Source organism: Balaenoptera physalus (genome assembly GCF_965194825.1).
Source record: "Balaenoptera physalus genome assembly, chromosome: 13".
Lineage (NCBI taxonomy): Eukaryota > Metazoa > Chordata > Mammalia > Artiodactyla > Balaenopteridae > Balaenoptera > Balaenoptera physalus.
In genome coordinates, this window is record NC_138892.1 from 11539222 (window position 1) to 11558120 (window position 18899).

An 18899-nucleotide genomic window follows, 5' to 3' on the forward strand; every position below is an offset into this window, starting at 1 on the left:
GGGCAGGGGAGGCAGGAGGAAGGGGTACGGAGGGCTGATGGGCTGACCTAATGACATCCTCTGATGTTCTGGCTGGGTGGACTTCAGCCCAGAGACGGTGTCAAGTTGATAGGAAGCCTCTGCAGCAGGAAGAGATGGAGGAAGGAGGGAGAAGGATGGGGCCTCTATTGATGTTCCAGCCTCTGCCACAGCGGTCACTGTTTGGGGACTCTGCAGGAGCCGGTCTCTCATGGCTCAGACATGTGGGACTTGACTAGGCTGGGTCCTGAGCACTGGAGGAGCTCCATGGAGGGGGTCGCTGAACTTGAAGTTAGCACACCCGGGCCTCTCTGAGCCACTGCCTTGCTGTGTGTTTTTAGGCCATTCACTGACTCTCTCTGGCCTCAGCTTCCCCACTAGCAGAGCATAAGGATCCTTCAGCTGGGGAAGCAGATTCTCCAACTAGGTCCCTGGAGTGAGCTGAGCCTGTGGGTTGAAATGATAGCACAGAAGCCCAGCATCTCCAAGTTAACAGCCCAGCTGGGGGCAGGGGCAGCAGGGGCAGCTGACGGGTCCGGGGAAGGCCTCACGCTGCAAGAGATCAGGTTGGGAGCCGCAGCCCCGGCGCCTTGGAAGCCAGCTGGTGGGCTGTCACCTGAAGGAGCTGACTCACAGGGAGGGGGCCAGCTGGGGCCAGCAGCATCCTAAGGTTTCCAGGAAGGGCAGCCGTCCAGGGCCGAGCTGAGGGACACAGTGTTGACAGCAGCGAGTGCGAGGGAACTTGAGCTACACGGCAGCTGGGCTGCTCTCCCCAGCGCCCCCATCAAGGACCACCATCTGAGCCCACCCACACCTGCCCACACCTTAAGTTGGAGTCTCAAGATCCCGCCACAAGGGACCTCCCATACCATCAACACAGCGGAGGGAGACTGAGGCCCAGAGATGGGGAAGGTCACAACCCAAGGTCACATGGGGACATCGTGCAGCCCCAGATCTAGAACCCAGGCCTCCTGACTCCCTGTCCAGTGCTCTGCACACTTTCGAGACAGCTGGTTGCAGCCTGAATCCTTTGGAGACCGGGGGAAAGAATGCAACTGGTCTCTGGCTGCATAAAGATTAGGAAGTGTCACATTTCCCAGAAATGAAGTCCAGGCCATAAAACCTGCTTCGTTTGTCTAGAAAGTGTAGTCGAGGGTGCCACCCTCTCCCCAAGCATAGGCCTTCTGGTCTCCAAGTGGGGGGAGGGTGTACAGAGACTCCAAGTAGCCTCTCCCTCCCCCCCACCCCCAGTGGTTTATGGGGGCAGGAGTCTGGTCCTGCACTATACTCCTTGGCTCAGGAGACCAGGAAAGCAAGTAGTTAGTGGGGATCTGAGAAGGGTTCTTTGAAAAGTCAGACTACGGAAAAAAAAAATTCGGTTTCCGTGTGTGCTCCCCTGGCCAGATGTGGGACGGGGCACCCGCAGAGGGCCCCAGCAGCACCGGCCTACCCGTGCCACCCCCTCCAGTGGGTCAGGTATCCAGACCTCAGCGCTCAGATTTTGCAGCATAAATTTGCATCCAGGACAGACAGAGCGGAGGCCGAGGTAGGAGTGGAGGGAGAATGGGAGCAGGGTCAAGGGGCCCACGAGGGTGTAGGCCTGGCCCCTGCCAGTCCGGTATCCTCCCGGAAGCGGCGGGACATCTCGGAGGTGCGCGGATCCGAGACCCTGCGCCGCACCAGGACGGCGCCTCCTGCGTGCCCTTGACGGCAGGAGAACCCTCCAGACCTGGCTGGGGACGCGGGCGCCCGGTCAATTCCAGAGGTTGCCCCTTCCCCTGGCGCCCTGGCCGCAGCGCCTGGGATCCCAAGGCCCCCCGGTGGGGCGGGGCGGCAGCGGCAGAGCGACGGCTCACCAGCCCGCCGGCCCGGCCCGCGCAGCTCGGCGGCGCGGCTGAACTGAGCTGCTCTGGCCGCGCGCGGAGCCCCGCGCCCCCTGGCTCTGCGCCAGGCCGGCGGGCGTGCGCCCGGCGCGCGGCACTGCAGCGCAGGTCATATGAGCAGAAACGATGAGAAAAGCACTTTTTAATCTTTTCGCAGTTGCTCTGCCAGCTCAAACAGTTGCAGGATGTCGATGACAGACTTTCTCAACGCTGAGGACATCACGAAGGCAGTGGGGGCCTTTACCGGTGAGCAGTGCGCTCCCCTCCGCATCCCTCTCCCCTCATCCACCACCCTGGCCCCTGCACCCCGTGGGTCCCGCGGCCGGCCAGTCTTCCCCAGCGCTTCTCTGCCCACGCATCCCGCGGGGCGCTGGTGGAGCGTGGAGGGGGTCCACAGCATTTCCCAAACTCTGTCCGGGGCCGGACTTGGCACAGGGAGAGGGCGGGGAGGCCGTGCGCCCTGCCGGACAACCGAAACTCTCGGGCGCCAAAGGCCGGATGGCCACGCTGCGAGGACCCGGGTCCCGGACCAAGGGCGAAGACAGGGGTGGAAAGCTGCACATCTGGGTCCTTGTGGGCGCTCGGGGCTTCCTTTGCAAGGCACTTGGAGGGGGCTATAGGCGCATGCTTCGCTCCACGAGACGCCTTTCCAGACAGGCCTCTTTCTTGGCTCCCTGAATGTCCAAGCCCCTTCTCCGGGGCTCAGAGCTCAGCGCCCCCCGCAACGGATCTGCGAGGGAGCGAGGTGACCTTCCCGTAGCTGGCGCTCCGCTCTGCTCAGCCCTGCGAGGAGCATTCTCCGCGCTTGCAACTTCCAGCCTCCTCAGGCACCGAGGGAGGGGAGCCGGCAGTCTCATGTCTCCGAGCTGCCCTGGACTTGAGCGCTTAGCTGCTTACCTTCCTTCTCCCTCCTGTCACCCAGATGGGGAACCTGAGGCAGGGAGAGGGCTAGAAACTTGCCCAAGGTCACCTGGCAGGACAGCAGAGGAATTAGCAGGGGGGTCACCTCCGGATCTTGTCCCTGCCCTCTCCACCCCTCCCCCGTCTAGTGTCTGAGGTGGACAGAGCAGCTTTCCTCCCCTCCAGCCCAGGGAGGGAACAGTGAGTCTTCGTGGGATCGCCCCTACCCCGCCACCCCCGTCCCACACACACACATTAGTTACTTGGTCTAAAGTTTCCTTTCTCAGGTGTCCTTAAAAAGGAGCTCGGGACATAGAAAATTGGAGGAGGGCTCCCATTTCCTTTCTCTTGGCTACCCCTCCCCTGGGCATGAAGAAACTCTGGGAAGCCACCCTCCCAGGGCACTGCGATAGCCCACCCTCTTCTCCTTGACCCATCTTGCTCCCTCTGAGAAGAAACCTAACTGGGAATTCTTGGGGAGCCTTCCAACACCCGCCCCCATTCCCACCAGAATGGATTTCTGCAGCAAAGCCGGGACTTCTGGGTCCTCCCCTTCCTCCTCCTACTGTGTGACCTTGAGAGAAACTTGTCCTCTCTGTGTTGATTTTCTGGCGACACAATCTATGACCAAGAAAAAGGTCGACCCTCCCTTCTCCCCTGCAGCATACACACATCATGTTCACAGCGCCTCCAATTCCCCTGCCCACCCCGACTCATCCGCCACCCAAAAGGCTTCATGGAAACCAGGAAGCCCCTCTGCCTTCAAATGCTACCCCCACCATTAGTGAAGGGTACAGTGGAGGATGGGGTCCGGTTGGAGAGCCAGGGTGATCTGGGTGGAAGGCCACCTCTGCCACTGTGCGACCTTGGGCCAAGCCCCCTCGCCTGGCCTGGGCTCCCTCAGCCCTCCTGCGGAGGTGTGCCTCCTCCATCCCACAGGACTGGCCCTGCGGAGGCAATCAAAATACTGTGACACCCACATTCTCCCACCCTTCCCCAGGCCCTTTGTCTGCCCTTATTTTCACCCCCTCTCTCCACCCCCCAACAGCTGTCGACTCCTTCGACTACAAAAAGTTCTTCCAAATGGTCGGACTGAAGAAAAAGAGCCCGGATGACGTGAAGAAGGTATTCCACATCCTGGATAAAGACAAGAATGGCTTCATCGATGAGAAGGAGCTGGGGTAAACTGAGGCCTGCAGGGGCTGCCCAGCCTGCGGCTCTGGGGGAGGGGCTGGGGGCGGGGGCTCTTGCTTCGGAGTTCCTGTTCATCTGCCCGCCTCTCTGCACGCTTCACAGAAAACAACCGTCCGTGCCTGATCGCTGTTGCTTCCGGAAAATAAAATCCTCAGCACAAAGTGCAACTAATGAGATTAAATGATAGCCACTTAATATTGCTAATGCAATGATGCTACTTAATAATTGAATACCAACCAAGAGGCGGCTTTTCTCGTTGCCTAGCACCATAGGCAAGACAGAGAGCGCTCCCTTGAGTATTTCATTGATTTTCATTCCTCTAAAAGGCAACTTCTACCATCCTGCAGACCCTTACCCTTCTGTACCAGCAGCTAGAACAGTTTCTGGGCAAGTCAGGGACGCAGAACCAGCTTTGGGGGTTCAGGAGTCCTAGGAGCAAGACAGAGGAGGTTATGACTAGGAAAATGCAAGATGACATCAGCAAAAAAACCTCCCACCATCACCCTCTTGGCCACCCGGCCCATATCTGCCAACCCTGCTGTGCTTTCTGTAACACTCTGGCCAAGACTGCCTCGAATTTTGTCAGAAAGAGAAGGGAGAGGGTGCGGAGAGGGGCTTTTCCAGTAGGGACTTCCCCATCCATCCTGTGTCTCCCCTAAACCATCCCACAAGGGTAACCTTTGTCTAGAACCTTCTCCTCCACCCTCCCATGCCCAATGTGCACACACACGCACGCGCACACACAGATGCTGCCTTCTACCTATCCTCCAGACATCACCTTCTCCAGGAAGCCTCTCCTGACTCTTCCCCTCACCCCCAGGTGAATGTATGCATCCTTCAAGCACTGCTCTCCACCTCCCCATCATTGCATCCATCACACTGTGTGGTCTCTCCCAGAGTACACGGCCTCCTCCCTGTTTTTTCAGGTGGCTTCCTAAGACCACCTTTGTGCCCCCCGTTTCCAGCATGACCGTGGCACAGAGAAGACACTTCTGTGTTTATTGTGTTGGCTGAATAAATAAACAAATGTAGGTGCCCTGGCTGAAGTGAGGGCAACCCTTCACAGAGGACAGCCTGTCCTTCCCTGCACACCTACCCGCGAAGCATAGCCATGGTGGGGCTACCTGGCCCAGCACAACTGCACGCATGCTCGCTGCTCGCCCCCTGTCCCAGCCGCCTGCTTCCCCGGTGCAGACGCCAGCCCACCATCCACACGGTGCTCCTGCAAGGCGACCCTGGCCTGACTCCCTCCCCACTTTCTCCCTTTCCTCCTCCAGAACCATTCTGAAAGCCTTCTCCCCAGATGCCAGAGACCTATCTGCTAAAGAAATCAAGACACTGCTGGCTGCTGGAGACAAGGAGGGGAATGAAAAGATTGGGGTCGATGGTGAGTAGCCATGACCTGGGCATGTGGTGGATCTCAGGATGTTTGGATGCTAAAGGCTCAGAGCTATGTCCCTCCACCATGGGAAGGGGAGAAGGAGGGGGGGTCCCCCACTCCCCAAGATTAGAAGAAAAAAGCCAATCCATTAGGTCTGAGAGCTCTCTCATATAAGCCAGGCAAAGAAAAAACTGGTATATTTTTTTCTAGATTTGAATAACCCAAAAGGAATAGATTCTTTTTTTTCTCCCTGCTGTGTAAGGAATCCAGGAGAATTTGGGATTTTTCCTGAACTTTGTCTGTACTTTTGCCTGAGCTCTGGTCCCAGCTTTGCCCAAACTGGCTATGTGACTTTGGGCAGTCTCTCTCCTGCTCTGGGCCTCAGTCTCCCATCTGTAACCCAAGGAAATGAGGCCAACTGATCCCCCAGGACCCTACTGACTCTCACATTCTCAGATTCCAGGAATGGAAATTCATTATCTCCTATCCTCCTCAGCATCTTGTCCTGGGTGTCCTGTAACTTCGCCTCAAAACCTATTTTGGCTTCACCCAAATATACCATTTCAGAATTGCACGACAGCCAGGAAAAAACAGCCAGCCAGGGATGAGCTGGGAATTAGGAAAAGGAACATCTGGCCTGACCTTGCTTTTCAAGCTTTGCTTTCAGAACAGACGAGGGGCTGGCGGTCCACCGTCCCACATCCTTCTCCATTCAGATCTAACCAGCATTCACATCCCAGCATCATTATCTTTCTTAGCAGCACAACATCCTTGGGAATCATATCCATTTTGCAGATGGGCAAAGTGAGGTTGCAGGTGCTTGGCCTGTTCAAAGATCTAGCACATACGTGGGGGAGCGGGGATTTAGAACCAGTTCTGAATATCTCTGTCCAATATTCTATGCCATATCAGTGCTGGTCCTCGTGATGGTCCTTTCTGCCAATTTAAGAGAAGACTATGTGTAGGTGCTCGGCCTCTGGGCCCGTGCTGTCTGGGTTCAAAGCCCAGCCCAGCCACTTGCTAGCTGTGTGATTTGGGGCGATTCAAGTAACTACTCTGGGCCTCAGTTTTCTCGTCTCTGAACTGAGGATAACGATAGTTCTTATCTCATAGGATTGTCAGAGGATTACATTTGTTAATGTGTGACGTGTGTAGAACAGTGGCACAGAAGAATTGCTGTATACATGTTTGTTAACTACTTTTTTAACAGGAGCTAGGTTGTATTCATCCTTGTATCCCCAGTGTCTAGCCCATACCCAACCCAAAGCAGGCACTTAATAAATGTCTGTAGCTTGAGTGTGAAGTCCAGCCCCCTATGCCCTACTTGCTCTCTGCTCTTCACCAGCTGTGACCTTGACCATCACCTCTCCATACCTAGGTTCCAGTGTCTGACAAACGGGGTGCACCGTTTTATCCTAAGACCTGCTTGGGCTCGTTGTGAAAATTAAGCGTCTGCCGACACAAAATTGCCTTGGGAAATGTACAAGGAGTCTGAACGTGGGCATAGTTTATTAAATTTTTATGCCAGAAATGAGAATGGAGAAACTCTAGAAAGGTTAGATGCAATGAGCCGCCTGACCTCCTGATGCCAGCTGCCCTTCTTGTGGCTGGGAAAGAGGGAGGTGGTTTTAAAGGAGGTGAAGCAGAGGGCGCTGAAGGGAAATGGGTGGCTGGTCTAGGTGATTCCAGCGAGAGGCGTGTCTCTCCCACACCCCCATCCTCACTAAGTCACTTATCGGACAGTTCCACCCCGAGCTCGGTTCCCCCCGTGACCCCAGCTTAGGCATTTAGACCTCCCTCCCATTTTTATTTGCAGCCAATATGCTACAGCTCAGAAGCAACCTACAGGGTGAAGGAAAACCAGGCCAGATCCTGGCCTGCTTCCCTGCCTCCCTAACTGCCCAACTCACATCTTAAAGCACTAACTCAACTCTTCCATCAGACCCAACAGATATTTACTGAGTAGCAACCCTGTGCTGGGCAGTGGGGGAAGCAAAGTGGAATTAGACCCAACCCTCAGAGGCACCACTTCTTGGCCGGGTGCCCCTGAGCTCACTGGGATTTTGTGAGGATTCCGTGACACAATGTATGGCAGTGTTAAGTGCAGTGCCCAGCGCACAGTAAGTGCTCAGTAAACAGCGGCTGCAACACTATTTCTATTCTACCTGCATGATGTTTACAGCTCTAGGATTTATACACAAACACACAGTAATACCAGGCAGAGGCCAGGAGGTGCAGACGAGCTCTTCAGAGAGGGAGACAGTGGGCACTTGTGCGGATCTGGAGACCACAGGCAGGGCTGCCACAGGCCAGGAGGGCAAGTGGAGGGAGGTCCAGGCGAGGCCTTGGTATCAATCAACAAAGGCACTAAGGCTGGGAAGTTTAGGGCATGTTTAGAAAGGGGCAAGAAGGTTGGTTTGCTGAGGGTGGGAGGGGAGAGAGAATTATTAGCAGGGTGAGGAACGTGCACCCAGCCCGATGCTGGACTCTGCACACGTGTCACCTCATTTGAACTTAGGATGACAAAGGACATAGATGCAGATGCAGAAGGAGCAGCTCCGGTGCCCAAGGTGACATGGATTCAAACCCAGGTCTGTCTGCCAGCACAGTCCAGGCTCAGGCCAACCTGGTGAAAGTCTGGAAATCAGGGCAGAACAAAACAGGGGGGCAAGAGATGAAATGGGCAATAAGAACAGATCACCCGAGGCAGGGGGGCCCACACCTCATGCTTTTGAGGTGGGAAGATGCAGACACGCCCCCTCCCCGCTTCCGCCCCCAAAACACACTACTTTATCCGGAGGGCGACAGGAAGGATGGGTGTGATGGTGCCTAATAAACAGCGGGATGGGAAGAAGAGCCCTTCGTGGGCCCAGAACTTCCTATTTTAGACTCTCTGCTTTGCTGCCCACTCCCGCTAAAGGCCAAAGAGGCTGAGGCCTGTCCACCAGCCGGAGGATGCCTTCAACTCCCGGTAGGACTTGGGACAAGTCACAGAACTTCTCTGACCTTCAGCTGCCCGCTCTTTAAAATCAGGGGTCAGATCGCTGGCTGATCACCGGGGTCCCTTCCAGCCCTGGGACTCTCCAGGTGCCCCAGTGCATACACCTCTAGACAGAGGGCCAGGTTGGCAGCTAGGCTCAGCTCTGTGACCTTGAATAACGATAGCAATGACATCTAACTTCATGGAGTCCTCTGTGTGCCAGGCACTGTGCTTAGCGTTTTACTCATTTAATCTTCCCAGCTTCTTTGAGGATACTATTACTATCCCCATTTTACAGATGAGGACACTGAGTCTCAGAGAGGCTAAGAGTTTGCCTAGGAAGAAACAAGGTCAAGCTCTGAGTTCAGGTCTGTCCAGATCCAAAGCACATGCCCTGTGCTGCCTGCTTCATTCATTCATCCATTCATTCAAAGTCAAAGAGCATCTACTGTAGATGATTTTATTTATTGACTTATGGCTTGCTTCTCTCTCTCCCACTGGGTTGGATGTCATGTCCACAAGGGCAGGAACTTTGTTTTGTTCAGCTCTGACCCCAGCACCTAGAATAGGGCCTGGCACATAGGAGGGGCACAAGAAAAGTTTGATGAATGAATGTGTCCAGTTCTGGGGGTGCAATGATGAGGAAGTATGGTGTATAGGGAGAGGTCCACAGGCTGAGGGTGGAGACCCACTTGGGCTGGGGCTTGCAGGTGCTAGGGGATTCTAGAACCAGGGATACTGCCTCCGTCTCTAGCTGCTTGCCCTTCTGAAGGTGAGTGATATTTACCAGGTCCTTTAGGATCACAGGTTGTTGGGAGTGGGTAGAAAGACAAAGTTCCAATAATACCCCTTTGCTTTCCCACTTCTGGGCAACTACTTCCAGGAAGCTCAAAGACTTCTATAGATGTGGTAGATTGATTCTCGATGGCCCCCCTTGAAAGCCTGGTGTAGAGCTGGTAAAGGGGGGGTTTAAAGCAGAAAAGGAGGGAGAAGGTGATCAAAGTTGGAAGGTGCCCCCAAACCCAGGGATCAGTAACAGGCGAGACTAGTAAGTGGCAGGTTCTCTCTCAAGTACCTGTCCTTCCCCACGGCGGGTCTCCAACAGCACCTGGCATCAGAATCACGGACGCCTTTTCACGACACAGATGGCTGGCTGGGCCCCATCCCCAGAGTTTCTGATTCCTTAAGTCCGGGGTGGGGCCCAAGCATTTGCATTTCTACAAAGTTCCCATGTGGTGCTCATGGTCCGGGGACGACACTTTGAGAACCACTGCCTTATAATCATCCTAGAAAATAGATGCCATCCCTCTTCCGGTTTGTAGTTGAGGAAACTGAGGCACTGAGCGGTCAAGAAACATGCCCAGGGTCACTCAGTAGCAGAGCCAAAATTGAGACTCAGAGGTCCAGGCAGGACCCTCTGCCACCCTGCATGTGTCCCCAGCCTGGGTTCTCCATACCCAATACCTGCCCGCATGGACCGTGTAGGCTGCTGGGAATAGCGGGTACCATCCGTGTGGCACTTCCTTCCGTCCTCACAAGAGCGTCACAAGACATGCCCTCACTGTACAGACAAGGAAACTGAGGCTCAGGGAAGTGGAGTGACTTGCCCAGGATCACACAGCTACTCAGCATTGGAGCGCTGCTTCAAACCTCGACATTCTCTGCCCCGCCATGCTGTCGACAGGAACTGTATACCCCGCATATACACATGCACGCACGCAATCCTAGTTAGTTTCCCTGAAACCTGATCCCAGTGGCAGATCCCGTTTCCTGTGCTTCAAGCCTGTTCCAACTCAAGAGCCTGTGGTTTGCTTTTGTTTCCGTGGCTGAAAAATTTAGTCATAATGATTGCCTGACCCTTGCAGTTGTTTCCGCATGCCCGAAAGCATTTGCTTTTTCCGCTTCCTTCTGGCAAAAATCTGTTCTCTTTTATCCTTAAGTAGCATATTTAACATGGGAGGCAGGAGGGAGGGAGTAAGCCCTCGGGCTGAAACTCCTGAAGTCAGGCAGAAAATACAACCTGTAGAGTGCCGCTACCGGCAGTGTGAATGGCCAAGGCTTCTCCTCTCTCTGGACATCCATGTCCTCATCCCAAAGCAGGGTTAAAAATAACCACCTTCAAAGGTTGTTGCAAGAATTGTGAGTGTTCTGGAAATGGTTCCTTTCCTCTTGTTTTGTGTGCTTTCTCTTGTAAGCTACCTCAAAACCCTTTGGAAATAGTGGAATACCCACTCTCAAAGGAAATGAAATGGAGTCTAAGATGGGAAGAAACTGAGAGGGACAAAAGGAGAGTCATGCCTGCCTCCCTGTAATTCCAACCCTCCAGCCCCTATGGGGTTTGATTTCCAAGCAAGGCAGGATATGCACATCGGGGCCAGCCCGCAGCCCTGATGGCAGAGCCCCAAATCATGCAGTGTTTTGTCCTATTTCATTACATCCTCATCCCAGCCCAATATGGTCTGGGGGACAGAGTCTGTGGTCCCCAGTGAGAGATGTGGAAAGTGAGGCCCAGCAGACATGAAGTGCCAAAGTCACACAGCAAGCCCTTGGCCGAATGGAACCTAGGTCTCCTGAGTCTGCCACTCTCTCCACCAGGCTGAGCTGGGACAATCGAGTTATAAATGGTTTCTGTGCTTAGCAAGATGCTCGTTTTTATTCCCGTGTGGACTCTCCCTAACTTCCGACCTTATGCTGCACTAGATAAGATTTAGCCAAAGGAGGGAAAGCAGCACTCCTTATATAACTGCCCTCCTGAGAAAAGGAGCAGTAGTGAGGGCAGAAAGACTTTCCTTCTCCATTTATCCCTCTCCTGCCTCTGGAGGTTACAGCTTGATTCAAGAACCCAGGGCTGTTCAACTCCAAGCTCTGAGAAAGAGACACATCCTGCCACGAGCCAGGCCTGAGTTACAATCTTCCTGGCTGAGTGACTCTCGGCCTCAGTTTCCCTGTAAGTAAAATGGGGATAAGAGAGCTGGCGAGGATGAAATGGGACAGCTTGCAGGGCGGTGCCTGGCACAGAGTGTGCCCCCAGGACTGTTTACCGACTCTTTGCGGCCATCCAGCTAGACCCCAAATGACCTAGCCTCCCCGTTCTCTGGGGTGGGAAAGCGATCCCTGTTTGCAATACCAGTTTATAAGAAACCGAGCCTGGGAGCTATTTAGAAGTGAGGTGATAAACCGGAGGCCGGTGCCTTCATCTTGGTCATCACGACAGAGGGGAGGAGAGAGTCTTCCAGGCGCTGACTCAAAGTTCATCTCATTTTCACCTCGGGCTGTCAGCGGGCGATGCTCTCACCTGTCAGTAGCTTCTAATTTTGTCCAATCCCCACAGCGCCGGGAACGGGGACAAACCTCATTAGGCTAATTTCAGTTTCTTAAGGGACAGGAGAGGAATGAGTCCGCCCATCCTCTGCCCCTTTCCTGCTGCACCCCATCCCCATCCCCACCCCTTGTCTCTTCCTGATTGGATGATGAAGATACCAGCGAGCTGGCCCCAGGGGCCTCAGGTGAGGCTTCCTTGGCAAAGGTAGAGATGTACCTGCATTTTTATAGGAGGAAGGACTCTGGACCCCGCCCCCCTCTACCCAGGAACACTCTCCCTCACACCTCAACAGTAAGACTTGATTTAACTGTGCTCCCTCTGTGTGCCAGGCACCACTGTACCTCGTGTAGTCCTCACTGTTGCCGTATAAGGAGATACTCTCATTGTCCCCATTTTACAGACGCAGAAACTGAGGGGCACAGACTGAGTGTCCGTGGACAGGCGTGTTAGGGATAGAATCCTAACTCGGATGGGATAGACAGTGTCAGAAACTTGCTCTTTGGGCGCCCCGTGTCCTCTGTCTGTTTACATCTTCCTGTCTTAGTTTTGGGATTTTTGTGGCTATTGTTGTTATTATTTCAAAGCCCCAGCCTGTGCCAGTTGTGCTGAGGAGATCCAAGGAACTAACATTTATAAGCCATCTCCTACGTGCCAGGCATCTTTCTGTATTTTCTCATCTGGTCTTCCCAATAGCTGTGCACGTCGACGTTATCATACCCATTTTACACATGAGAAAATTGAAGCTCAGAGAGGTCAGGTGGTGACCTAAGGCCACCCAGCCAGAAAGTGATGGAACAAGATTCAGATCCAACTCCAGGATTACTGGAACGTTGTCGGCAGGTGCCAGGCAGGACAGGAAATGGTGGGGGATGGCAACAACCAGGCCAAGAAATAAAGGTTACAGTGCCATTGGTGGCATCCTCCCCCTGCGCCGGGCAGCAGCCAGGCATTTCATGGACTCGGTTTTAAAGTGGCTGGAGCAGCAATCCCACCACTGGGCATATACCCTGAGGAAACCATAATTCAAAAAGAGGCATGCACCACAGTGTTCATTGCAGCTCTATTTACAATAGCCAGGACGTGGACACAACCTAAGTGTCCATCGACAGATGAATGGATAAAGAAGATGTGGCACATATATACAATGGAATATTACTCAGTCATAAAAAGAAAGGAAATTGAGTTATTTGTAGTGAGGTGGATGGACCTAGAGTCTGTCATACAGAGTGAAGTAAGTCAGAAAGAGAAAAACAAATACCGTATGCTAACACATATGTATGGAATCTAAAAAAAAAAAAATTTCCGAAGAACCTAGGGGCAGGACAGGAATAAAGGCACAGATGTAGAGAATGGGCTTGAGGACATGGGGAGGGGGAAAGGTAAGCTGTGACAAAGTGAGAGAGTGGCATGGACATATATACACTACCAAATGTGAAATAGATAGCTAGTGGGAAGCAGCCACATAGCAAAGGGAAATCAGCTCGGTGCTTTGTGACCACCTAGAGGGGTGGGATAGGGAGTGTGAGAGGGAGACGCAAGAGGGAGGAGATATGGGGATATATGTATATGTATAGCTGATTCACTTTGTTATAAAGCAGAAACTAACACACCATTGTAAAGCAATTAAACGTCAGTAAAGATGTTAAAAATAAATAAATAAAGTGGCTGGAGCCAAAGAAGCATCTTGATAATAACAGCTACCAAATGCTGCATGCTGGCTATGCATCAGGCCGGCGACAAGGGATTTAGTGCTGGTTCCTCTGAACAACCCAAGGAGGCCCACTTTACAGATGAGGAAACAGGCTCAGTGAGGTGAAGTATCTAGTCCCAGGTCACAGAAGCAAGAAATGGGAGTTGAGGGTTGACTCCCAGCTCCCTTGCTCCAAACTCCGGAGGAGAGCTAGAAAGGCATCTTCTAGACCTGAGGCTGCACAGATAAGAAAACAGATACCTGGAAGTGTGAGATGTCTTGTCCAGGGACACGAGTGAAAAGCAGGACCAAGACCAGAGCCCCATCCTCTGATGCCCATTCTCCATCCCGGAGTCCTACTGCTAAATCACTTGACCTAGACTTTACAGGGTCTTTGTATGTTTGCTCATTTGTTTTTCTCTCAGGAGAGACCTAGATGTTTTAGAGGGGACTTTTTTTTGATAGGAGGGCATTAGTTAATTGGCTGGTTCCTGAGCTCTGCGCCAAGAGGTGTACAAAATGTACAAAAGAGGTGACTCCTGCCTTCAATTTGTCTCCAAAGTGCCCTGCTCCAGGTTCTGGGTGGACAAAATTAGAATCCTGTGTTCTCTTCAAAAAGCCAGGGCATGTGCCACTGTGACACCCGGCTGCTTCATGGTGGATCCCAAGGGTCTGTTTTTAGAGGCTTTTGAAAACCCCACAGGTCCAAAACCTCTCCCATAGTCAGGCTCCAAAACGTCTGACCTTCCGCCGCTGGAGAGTCCCTTGGTTGGTGTCCCTTGGTCCCCTTCATGCTGACTGCCCCAAATGCCATCTGGTGTGAAGGTGATGGTCAGGCTCTTTGCTGAGGGGCAGCCCAGAACCCGTAACTTCTAGGGTGAGGATTGGGGGGAGGGGGCAGGTAGATGGAAGTCAGGAAACGGTAAGGACCAACTTCCCCTCTTGCCAATCACTCCATGAGCCGGTGTTGGTGGACGGACTCATGTCTCCTTTATCCCAGGACAGAGCAACTCAGTGCCCAAGGACAGGCTTTACTGGCTCTGGCCAGTTTTCCAGATCAAATGGCAGGTTAAAGCTGGAGAGAGTTCATGCTTCCAGCCGATCTGGGATGCTAGCGCCATCAGGAACGGCCTCTCCACCTTGATGTAGGGGGTGTTCATGGGACCTCAGGCCAACTCCTGCCCCTGCCCTTTCTTTTCCGCGTGACCCTGCCACTTGACCTCTCCAGGCCTCCACTTCCCCATCTATAGAATGGGAATCGTCCCACTCACCTCCCGGGGCTGAATTATAGGCAGTAAGTCGGTACTTTTTGAACCCTGAGGAGGACTCATGAGCCATGCCATCCATTCATCCGTCTGTCCCTCCATCCGTCCACCCATCTGACGTTTGTTTATGGGCAGCTGCTGGGGGCCAGGTGTGCTCTGTTGCTAGGAGAGCGGTGAACAAGATGGACAGCGCCCCCTGCCCTCCTGGAGTTTATGTTCTGGTAGGGGGAAACTGACAAAAAGTAAGTACGTACATAAATAAGATCATTCTCAGAGATCTAACATGCTAAGTACCATGAAGTAATAAAAAACGGCTAATATGACAGTCATGGGGGTGGTGATATTTGAGCTGGCTCCTGTGTCACTCTAGACCTAGGTCAAAGTAGGTCGGAAACCTCCAGGGTAAAGAGGGAAGTTTGAATCACGTCCGCTGTGTGATCTTGGTCACGCTACTTGACTCTTGGGCCTCAGTGTCCCGATCTGTAAAACGCAGACAAAAGCGTCTCTCCCATGGAGGAAGTGATTCTTAAAAATAAGAAATTTTGAATTCTATAAAAATCGGCAATACTAATCAAAGTACTAACGATAAAAGACATCTCAGAAGAACCACCTGGCTTAGCGAGGTGCTGTAGGATCAGAGGAGCTCGTGGCTGAGAAAGTGGATGCTTTGACACCTGGCCCGTGAGAGGCATTCTTAATGTTTCGTGTTCGGGTTGCATTCCTGTCACTGTGATCGTTCAGCCAGTGATTCTGAGGGTTTTCAGGGCCAGCAGGAGAACCCTTCACCTCTCCCACCTTGAGTCGATACCCAGGCCCCTACATCCAGGCCACCTGCCTTTCCTGGCCTCAGGGACTACTTGGGGACAGGAGAGAGTGGTGTCCATTTCCCGGGTCAAACCCCAGAAAGGTGAGGAGCCCTCCGCCTGGCGGGGGTCAGTGGCAGGTCATTTCCATGATGATAGCACGTGTTGGTTTGGGTGGTTTTTGTTTTTTCACTTTGTAATTTTTAAATACTTCTAGCTCTATTGACGAGGTCTAACAATAGTACAGCGAGTTCCATATCCCCCTCGCCCGGCATCTCCTAATGCTAACGTTTTACGTAACCATGTGCATCGAAGAAATTACACTGGGAGGTTCTTACAATATGTGCTTCATACTAAGCCTGGGGAGGGTGGGACGTACCTCAGGGGAGCCCCAGATACCTCTTGTGGCCCTTCTGAAGCCACTTCACATTCAGTTTTTCGTTTGTCTCTCACTAGGAATTGTTACCGCCCCCTTCCTTCACTGCACAGGCAGATGCCCAGAGGAGGACCTTTCCCAGCAAATAGGGCCAGGCTGGGCCTCGAAGCCTAGCTCTTGATCCCCACCTGCGCTGTCCCCACATCACAACACTGCGTTTCCAGAGGCGATGGTGACTTACCTGACGCCCCCCAGTGTTTGGCAGGCTGGGGACCTGGCATCTCACAGACACGTATTGGAGAGGGTGGCAAACTCCTTCTGTCCTCTCTTGTCCCCTGGAGAGAAAAACAACAGAGAAGACTCTCCTAAAATAAATCTTCCAAATAAAGGTCTCAGAAGACCTGGCTAGTGAGCAGCACCCCTTCTAACCAGCACACGAGGGCCCCGCAGGTGAGAGGACATGGAAGGGGGTGCAGCGGGGTTCCCAAGGCGGGCTGAGGCCTGCTGTGCACCAGCACTTCTCTTCTGACTGTCTCTGGATCAAGAAGCAAAGCCAACTTTCCTTCCTTTTACAGACAATGCTAGTGAGGCTCAGAGAGGCTAGGCGCCTTGTCTGAGGTCACACAGCCCGTCAGGGGAAGAGCCAGATTAGGGGGCCCAGGCCTCTTTAGCTGAGCTCGTCCTATCACACAAGAGGCCAGCCCAGCACAGCTATTGGGTCTTTCCTAAATACACCCCATTGCATCCTGCCCTCTGAGCCTTGACCCCTCCAACTGCTTTCTCCTGTGGGAATTCTGCATCTTCTTACAGGCCTGTATCAGAAGCCACCTTTCCTCTGAAGGTTTTGCTGATCCCTTAAATAGAAGGCACCTCTTCTCCTGTGATTGTGAAGTCTCTGTGCCTCTCACGTCTTTTCACAAACACATGTGGTCCCCTCGGTGTCAGCTGTGGAGCCAGGAGGTGGGATGGAGGGAACAAAGCTAGTGGGGGCTGCAGCCTTATGGTCCAATGGGGGAGGCAGACAGCAAGTGAATAAGTAAGAATATACTCAGAAGTATTTCGAGAGTGGTGAGTGCTGGGAATATAATAAATAACGGTGAGAGCAAAGAGGATCGCAGTAGGGGTGGGTCACTGCTTGTGCCCTGAGAGTGGTCAGAGAAGGCCCCTTGAGGGGTGACGTTTAAGCTGAGACCAGGTAAGTGAGAAGGAGCTGGCTGTGAGGCAGCCTGGAAAGTGTACCAGGCAGTGAGAACGGCAGGTGCAAATATCCTGCGGTGCGAATGCCCTCGGCATGATTGAGATTCAGAGAAAAGGCCAGCAGCACAGAGCATTTCCTGATATCATCTTCTTCCAGAAGCTCCTGGGGTGCAGGGACCATCTCCGGCTCCCCTGTGTCTCCCCTCACCTGGTTGGGACATCCCTTTGTTCATTTTTGTGGAGCTGGATTCAACAGAGGGACATCTGATCAACCCCTGGTGCTGACACCAGTCTCTGACCTCCTTAATTAATATTAAGGCTAAGCAGAGCAGATAGACACTGCTGGGGAGATGGGGGGGGCCACTGTGGCTTGCAGGCAAGCCCACACGGAGGGGCCCGGACCCCAGAGCTTGAATCCTCAGCCACCTACAACCTGGACACTCTGAAAAGTCACTTCTCCTCCCTGGGCCTCAGTTTTCCCCTCTGTAAAATGGGGATAATAACTCCCAGATCCCTGAGTGTTTGTGAAGATTAATGAGGATTCAGAGCCCAGCTCATTCTGAGCACCTGGACGCGCACACCCCTCTGAGCTGAGGTCACGGGCTCCAGGGTCTGGCTCCGTCCCCCAGATGAGGAGGAGCACACAGTGGTTCCTGGCTGCTCACCAGATCGCTTTCCCCGGACCTTCTAAATCAGAAAGTTCAGGGCAAGGGGACTCTATATCTTCTTAGATCCTGCTGGTGACCCTCATGGGCTAAGACAAGTGGCTATGAAAGAGCTCAGGGTCCGAAGTCAGACACACCTGGGTCTGAAGCCTGGCTCTGCTTCTTACTAGCTGTGTGACGTCATAGACATTGCTGGACTCTGAGCCTCAGTTTCCTCATTTGTGGAAGGGGAATAATGATAAAATGCACAATATGGGATTATTGCCAGGGTCAAATAAGATATTGTACATAAAGCACTTAGAAAAGGGACTGACATGATTAACATTCAGAAAACTATCATCACCACTATCATTATAGTTATTATTACTAACAATTTGTGGGTGACATGACATCGTGAAGCGAAAGCTATGGTAGGCTCATCATTTCGCATCTCACTTCATTCATTCACTCATTCATTCATTCATCCCCACGCTCACTTGCTCCATCACTTCAGCTTTCCCTTCTGCAGCAGATTCAACAATCAAGAGAAAACACCAATGGGGGGGTGAGGGGGCCGCAGTCAGGTCCTGGCCGGTCTCTGCTGCACGGACCACCTCTGACTCACCTCTGTCATTTTCTTTTGCAGACTTCTTTGCTCTGGTGGCTGAAAGCTAAGAGGCTCTGACTGCCCAGGTCTTGTCCTTCTCTGCCCCAAACACCCGATCTCAGCCCCACTTGCTGCCCTCCTGCCTTTCTGTTCAGTTTGTTTATGTTATTTTTACTACCCCCGTCCCTTGTGGCCCTTGAAGGACACCATTCTTCTGGAAAATGATGGAGATGCAATAAAGGCTGTACCAATCAGATTCTGCTGCTTGAGAGAAACCAGGCCTGGTGGGGTGTGTCTCCTGCCTTGGCCTTCCAGGCTCACCTGCATGGGGATGGGGCAGGATACAGACAGAAAAGATGAAATGGAAGGGAAATTTACTGAGCCCCTCCTTGGCCTTTGGCACGTGGGTTGCCCATTCATCCTTGAAACCACCCATAAGGTAGGCGATGAAACTCTGTTTTACAGGTGCAGAAACTGAGTCTTGGAGAAAGTGATGTGTCTAAGCCCACACAGCTAGGACTTGTGGATGGTTGGATGGATGGATGGATGGATGGACAGATGGATACTCATTAATACTCTTTTTGTTGCAAATGATAGAAACCCAACTCAAAGTAACTTAAGAAAAAAAGGAAGAAAAAA

At 52.8% G+C, this 18899-nt stretch overlaps 1 protein-coding gene and 1 long non-coding RNA gene across 6 annotated transcripts in view; one reads left to right on the forward strand and one right to left on the reverse strand.

The window, feature by feature from the left end:
* Positions 1-1546: 1546 nt before the first annotated feature.
* PVALB (parvalbumin) lies at positions 1547-18516 on the forward strand. Of its 3 annotated transcripts, none has more exons than XM_082420836.1 (5): positions 1547-1564; positions 2059-2147; positions 3850-3982; positions 5273-5382; positions 18300-18516. In XM_082420836.1, the coding sequence occupies exons 2-5, from the start codon at positions 2087-2089 to the stop codon at positions 18326-18328; spliced, it is 333 nt and encodes a 110-aa protein (XP_082276962.1). In that variant the 5' UTR covers positions 1547-1564; positions 2059-2086; the 3' UTR covers positions 18329-18516. The 3 variants fall into 3 exon arrangements, with proteins under 3 accessions (XP_082276962.1, XP_082276963.1, XP_082276961.1); XM_082420837.1 differs by lacking the exon at positions 1547-1564 and adding an exon at positions 1682-1770 and having other exon boundaries at positions 2071-2147; XM_082420835.1 differs by lacking the exon at positions 1547-1564 and having other exon boundaries at positions 1988-2147.
* The window catches only part of LOC309641119, a 35501-nt gene continuing 18756 nt past the window's right edge, over positions 2155-18899 (reverse strand). Inside the window, exons 2-4 of one of the 3 annotated variants that reach the window (XR_014252528.1) lie at positions 16054-16147; positions 4233-4424; positions 2155-2871 (exon numbers count right to left, since the gene is read on the reverse strand). This is a non-coding gene — a long non-coding RNA (uncharacterized lncRNA). Of the gene's footprint in view, positions 2872-3990; positions 4425-16053; positions 16148-18899 lie in introns of those variants that run through there. The other 2 variants (XR_014252529.1, XR_014252530.1) reach the window with 2 other exon arrangements.

Coding starts and splice junctions, on each gene's coding strand:
- PVALB (XM_082420836.1), top strand. CDS start 2,087: ATGTCGATGACAGACTTTCTCAACGCTGAGGACATCACGAAGGCAGTG. Junction 2,148..3,849: donor GGCAGTGGGGGCCTTTACCG/GTGAGCAGTGCG, acceptor ACCCCCCAACAG/CTGTCGACTCCTTCGACTAC. Junction 3,983..5,272: donor ATCGATGAGAAGGAGCTGGG/GTAAACTGAGGC, acceptor TTCCTCCTCCAG/AACCATTCTGAAAGCCTTCT.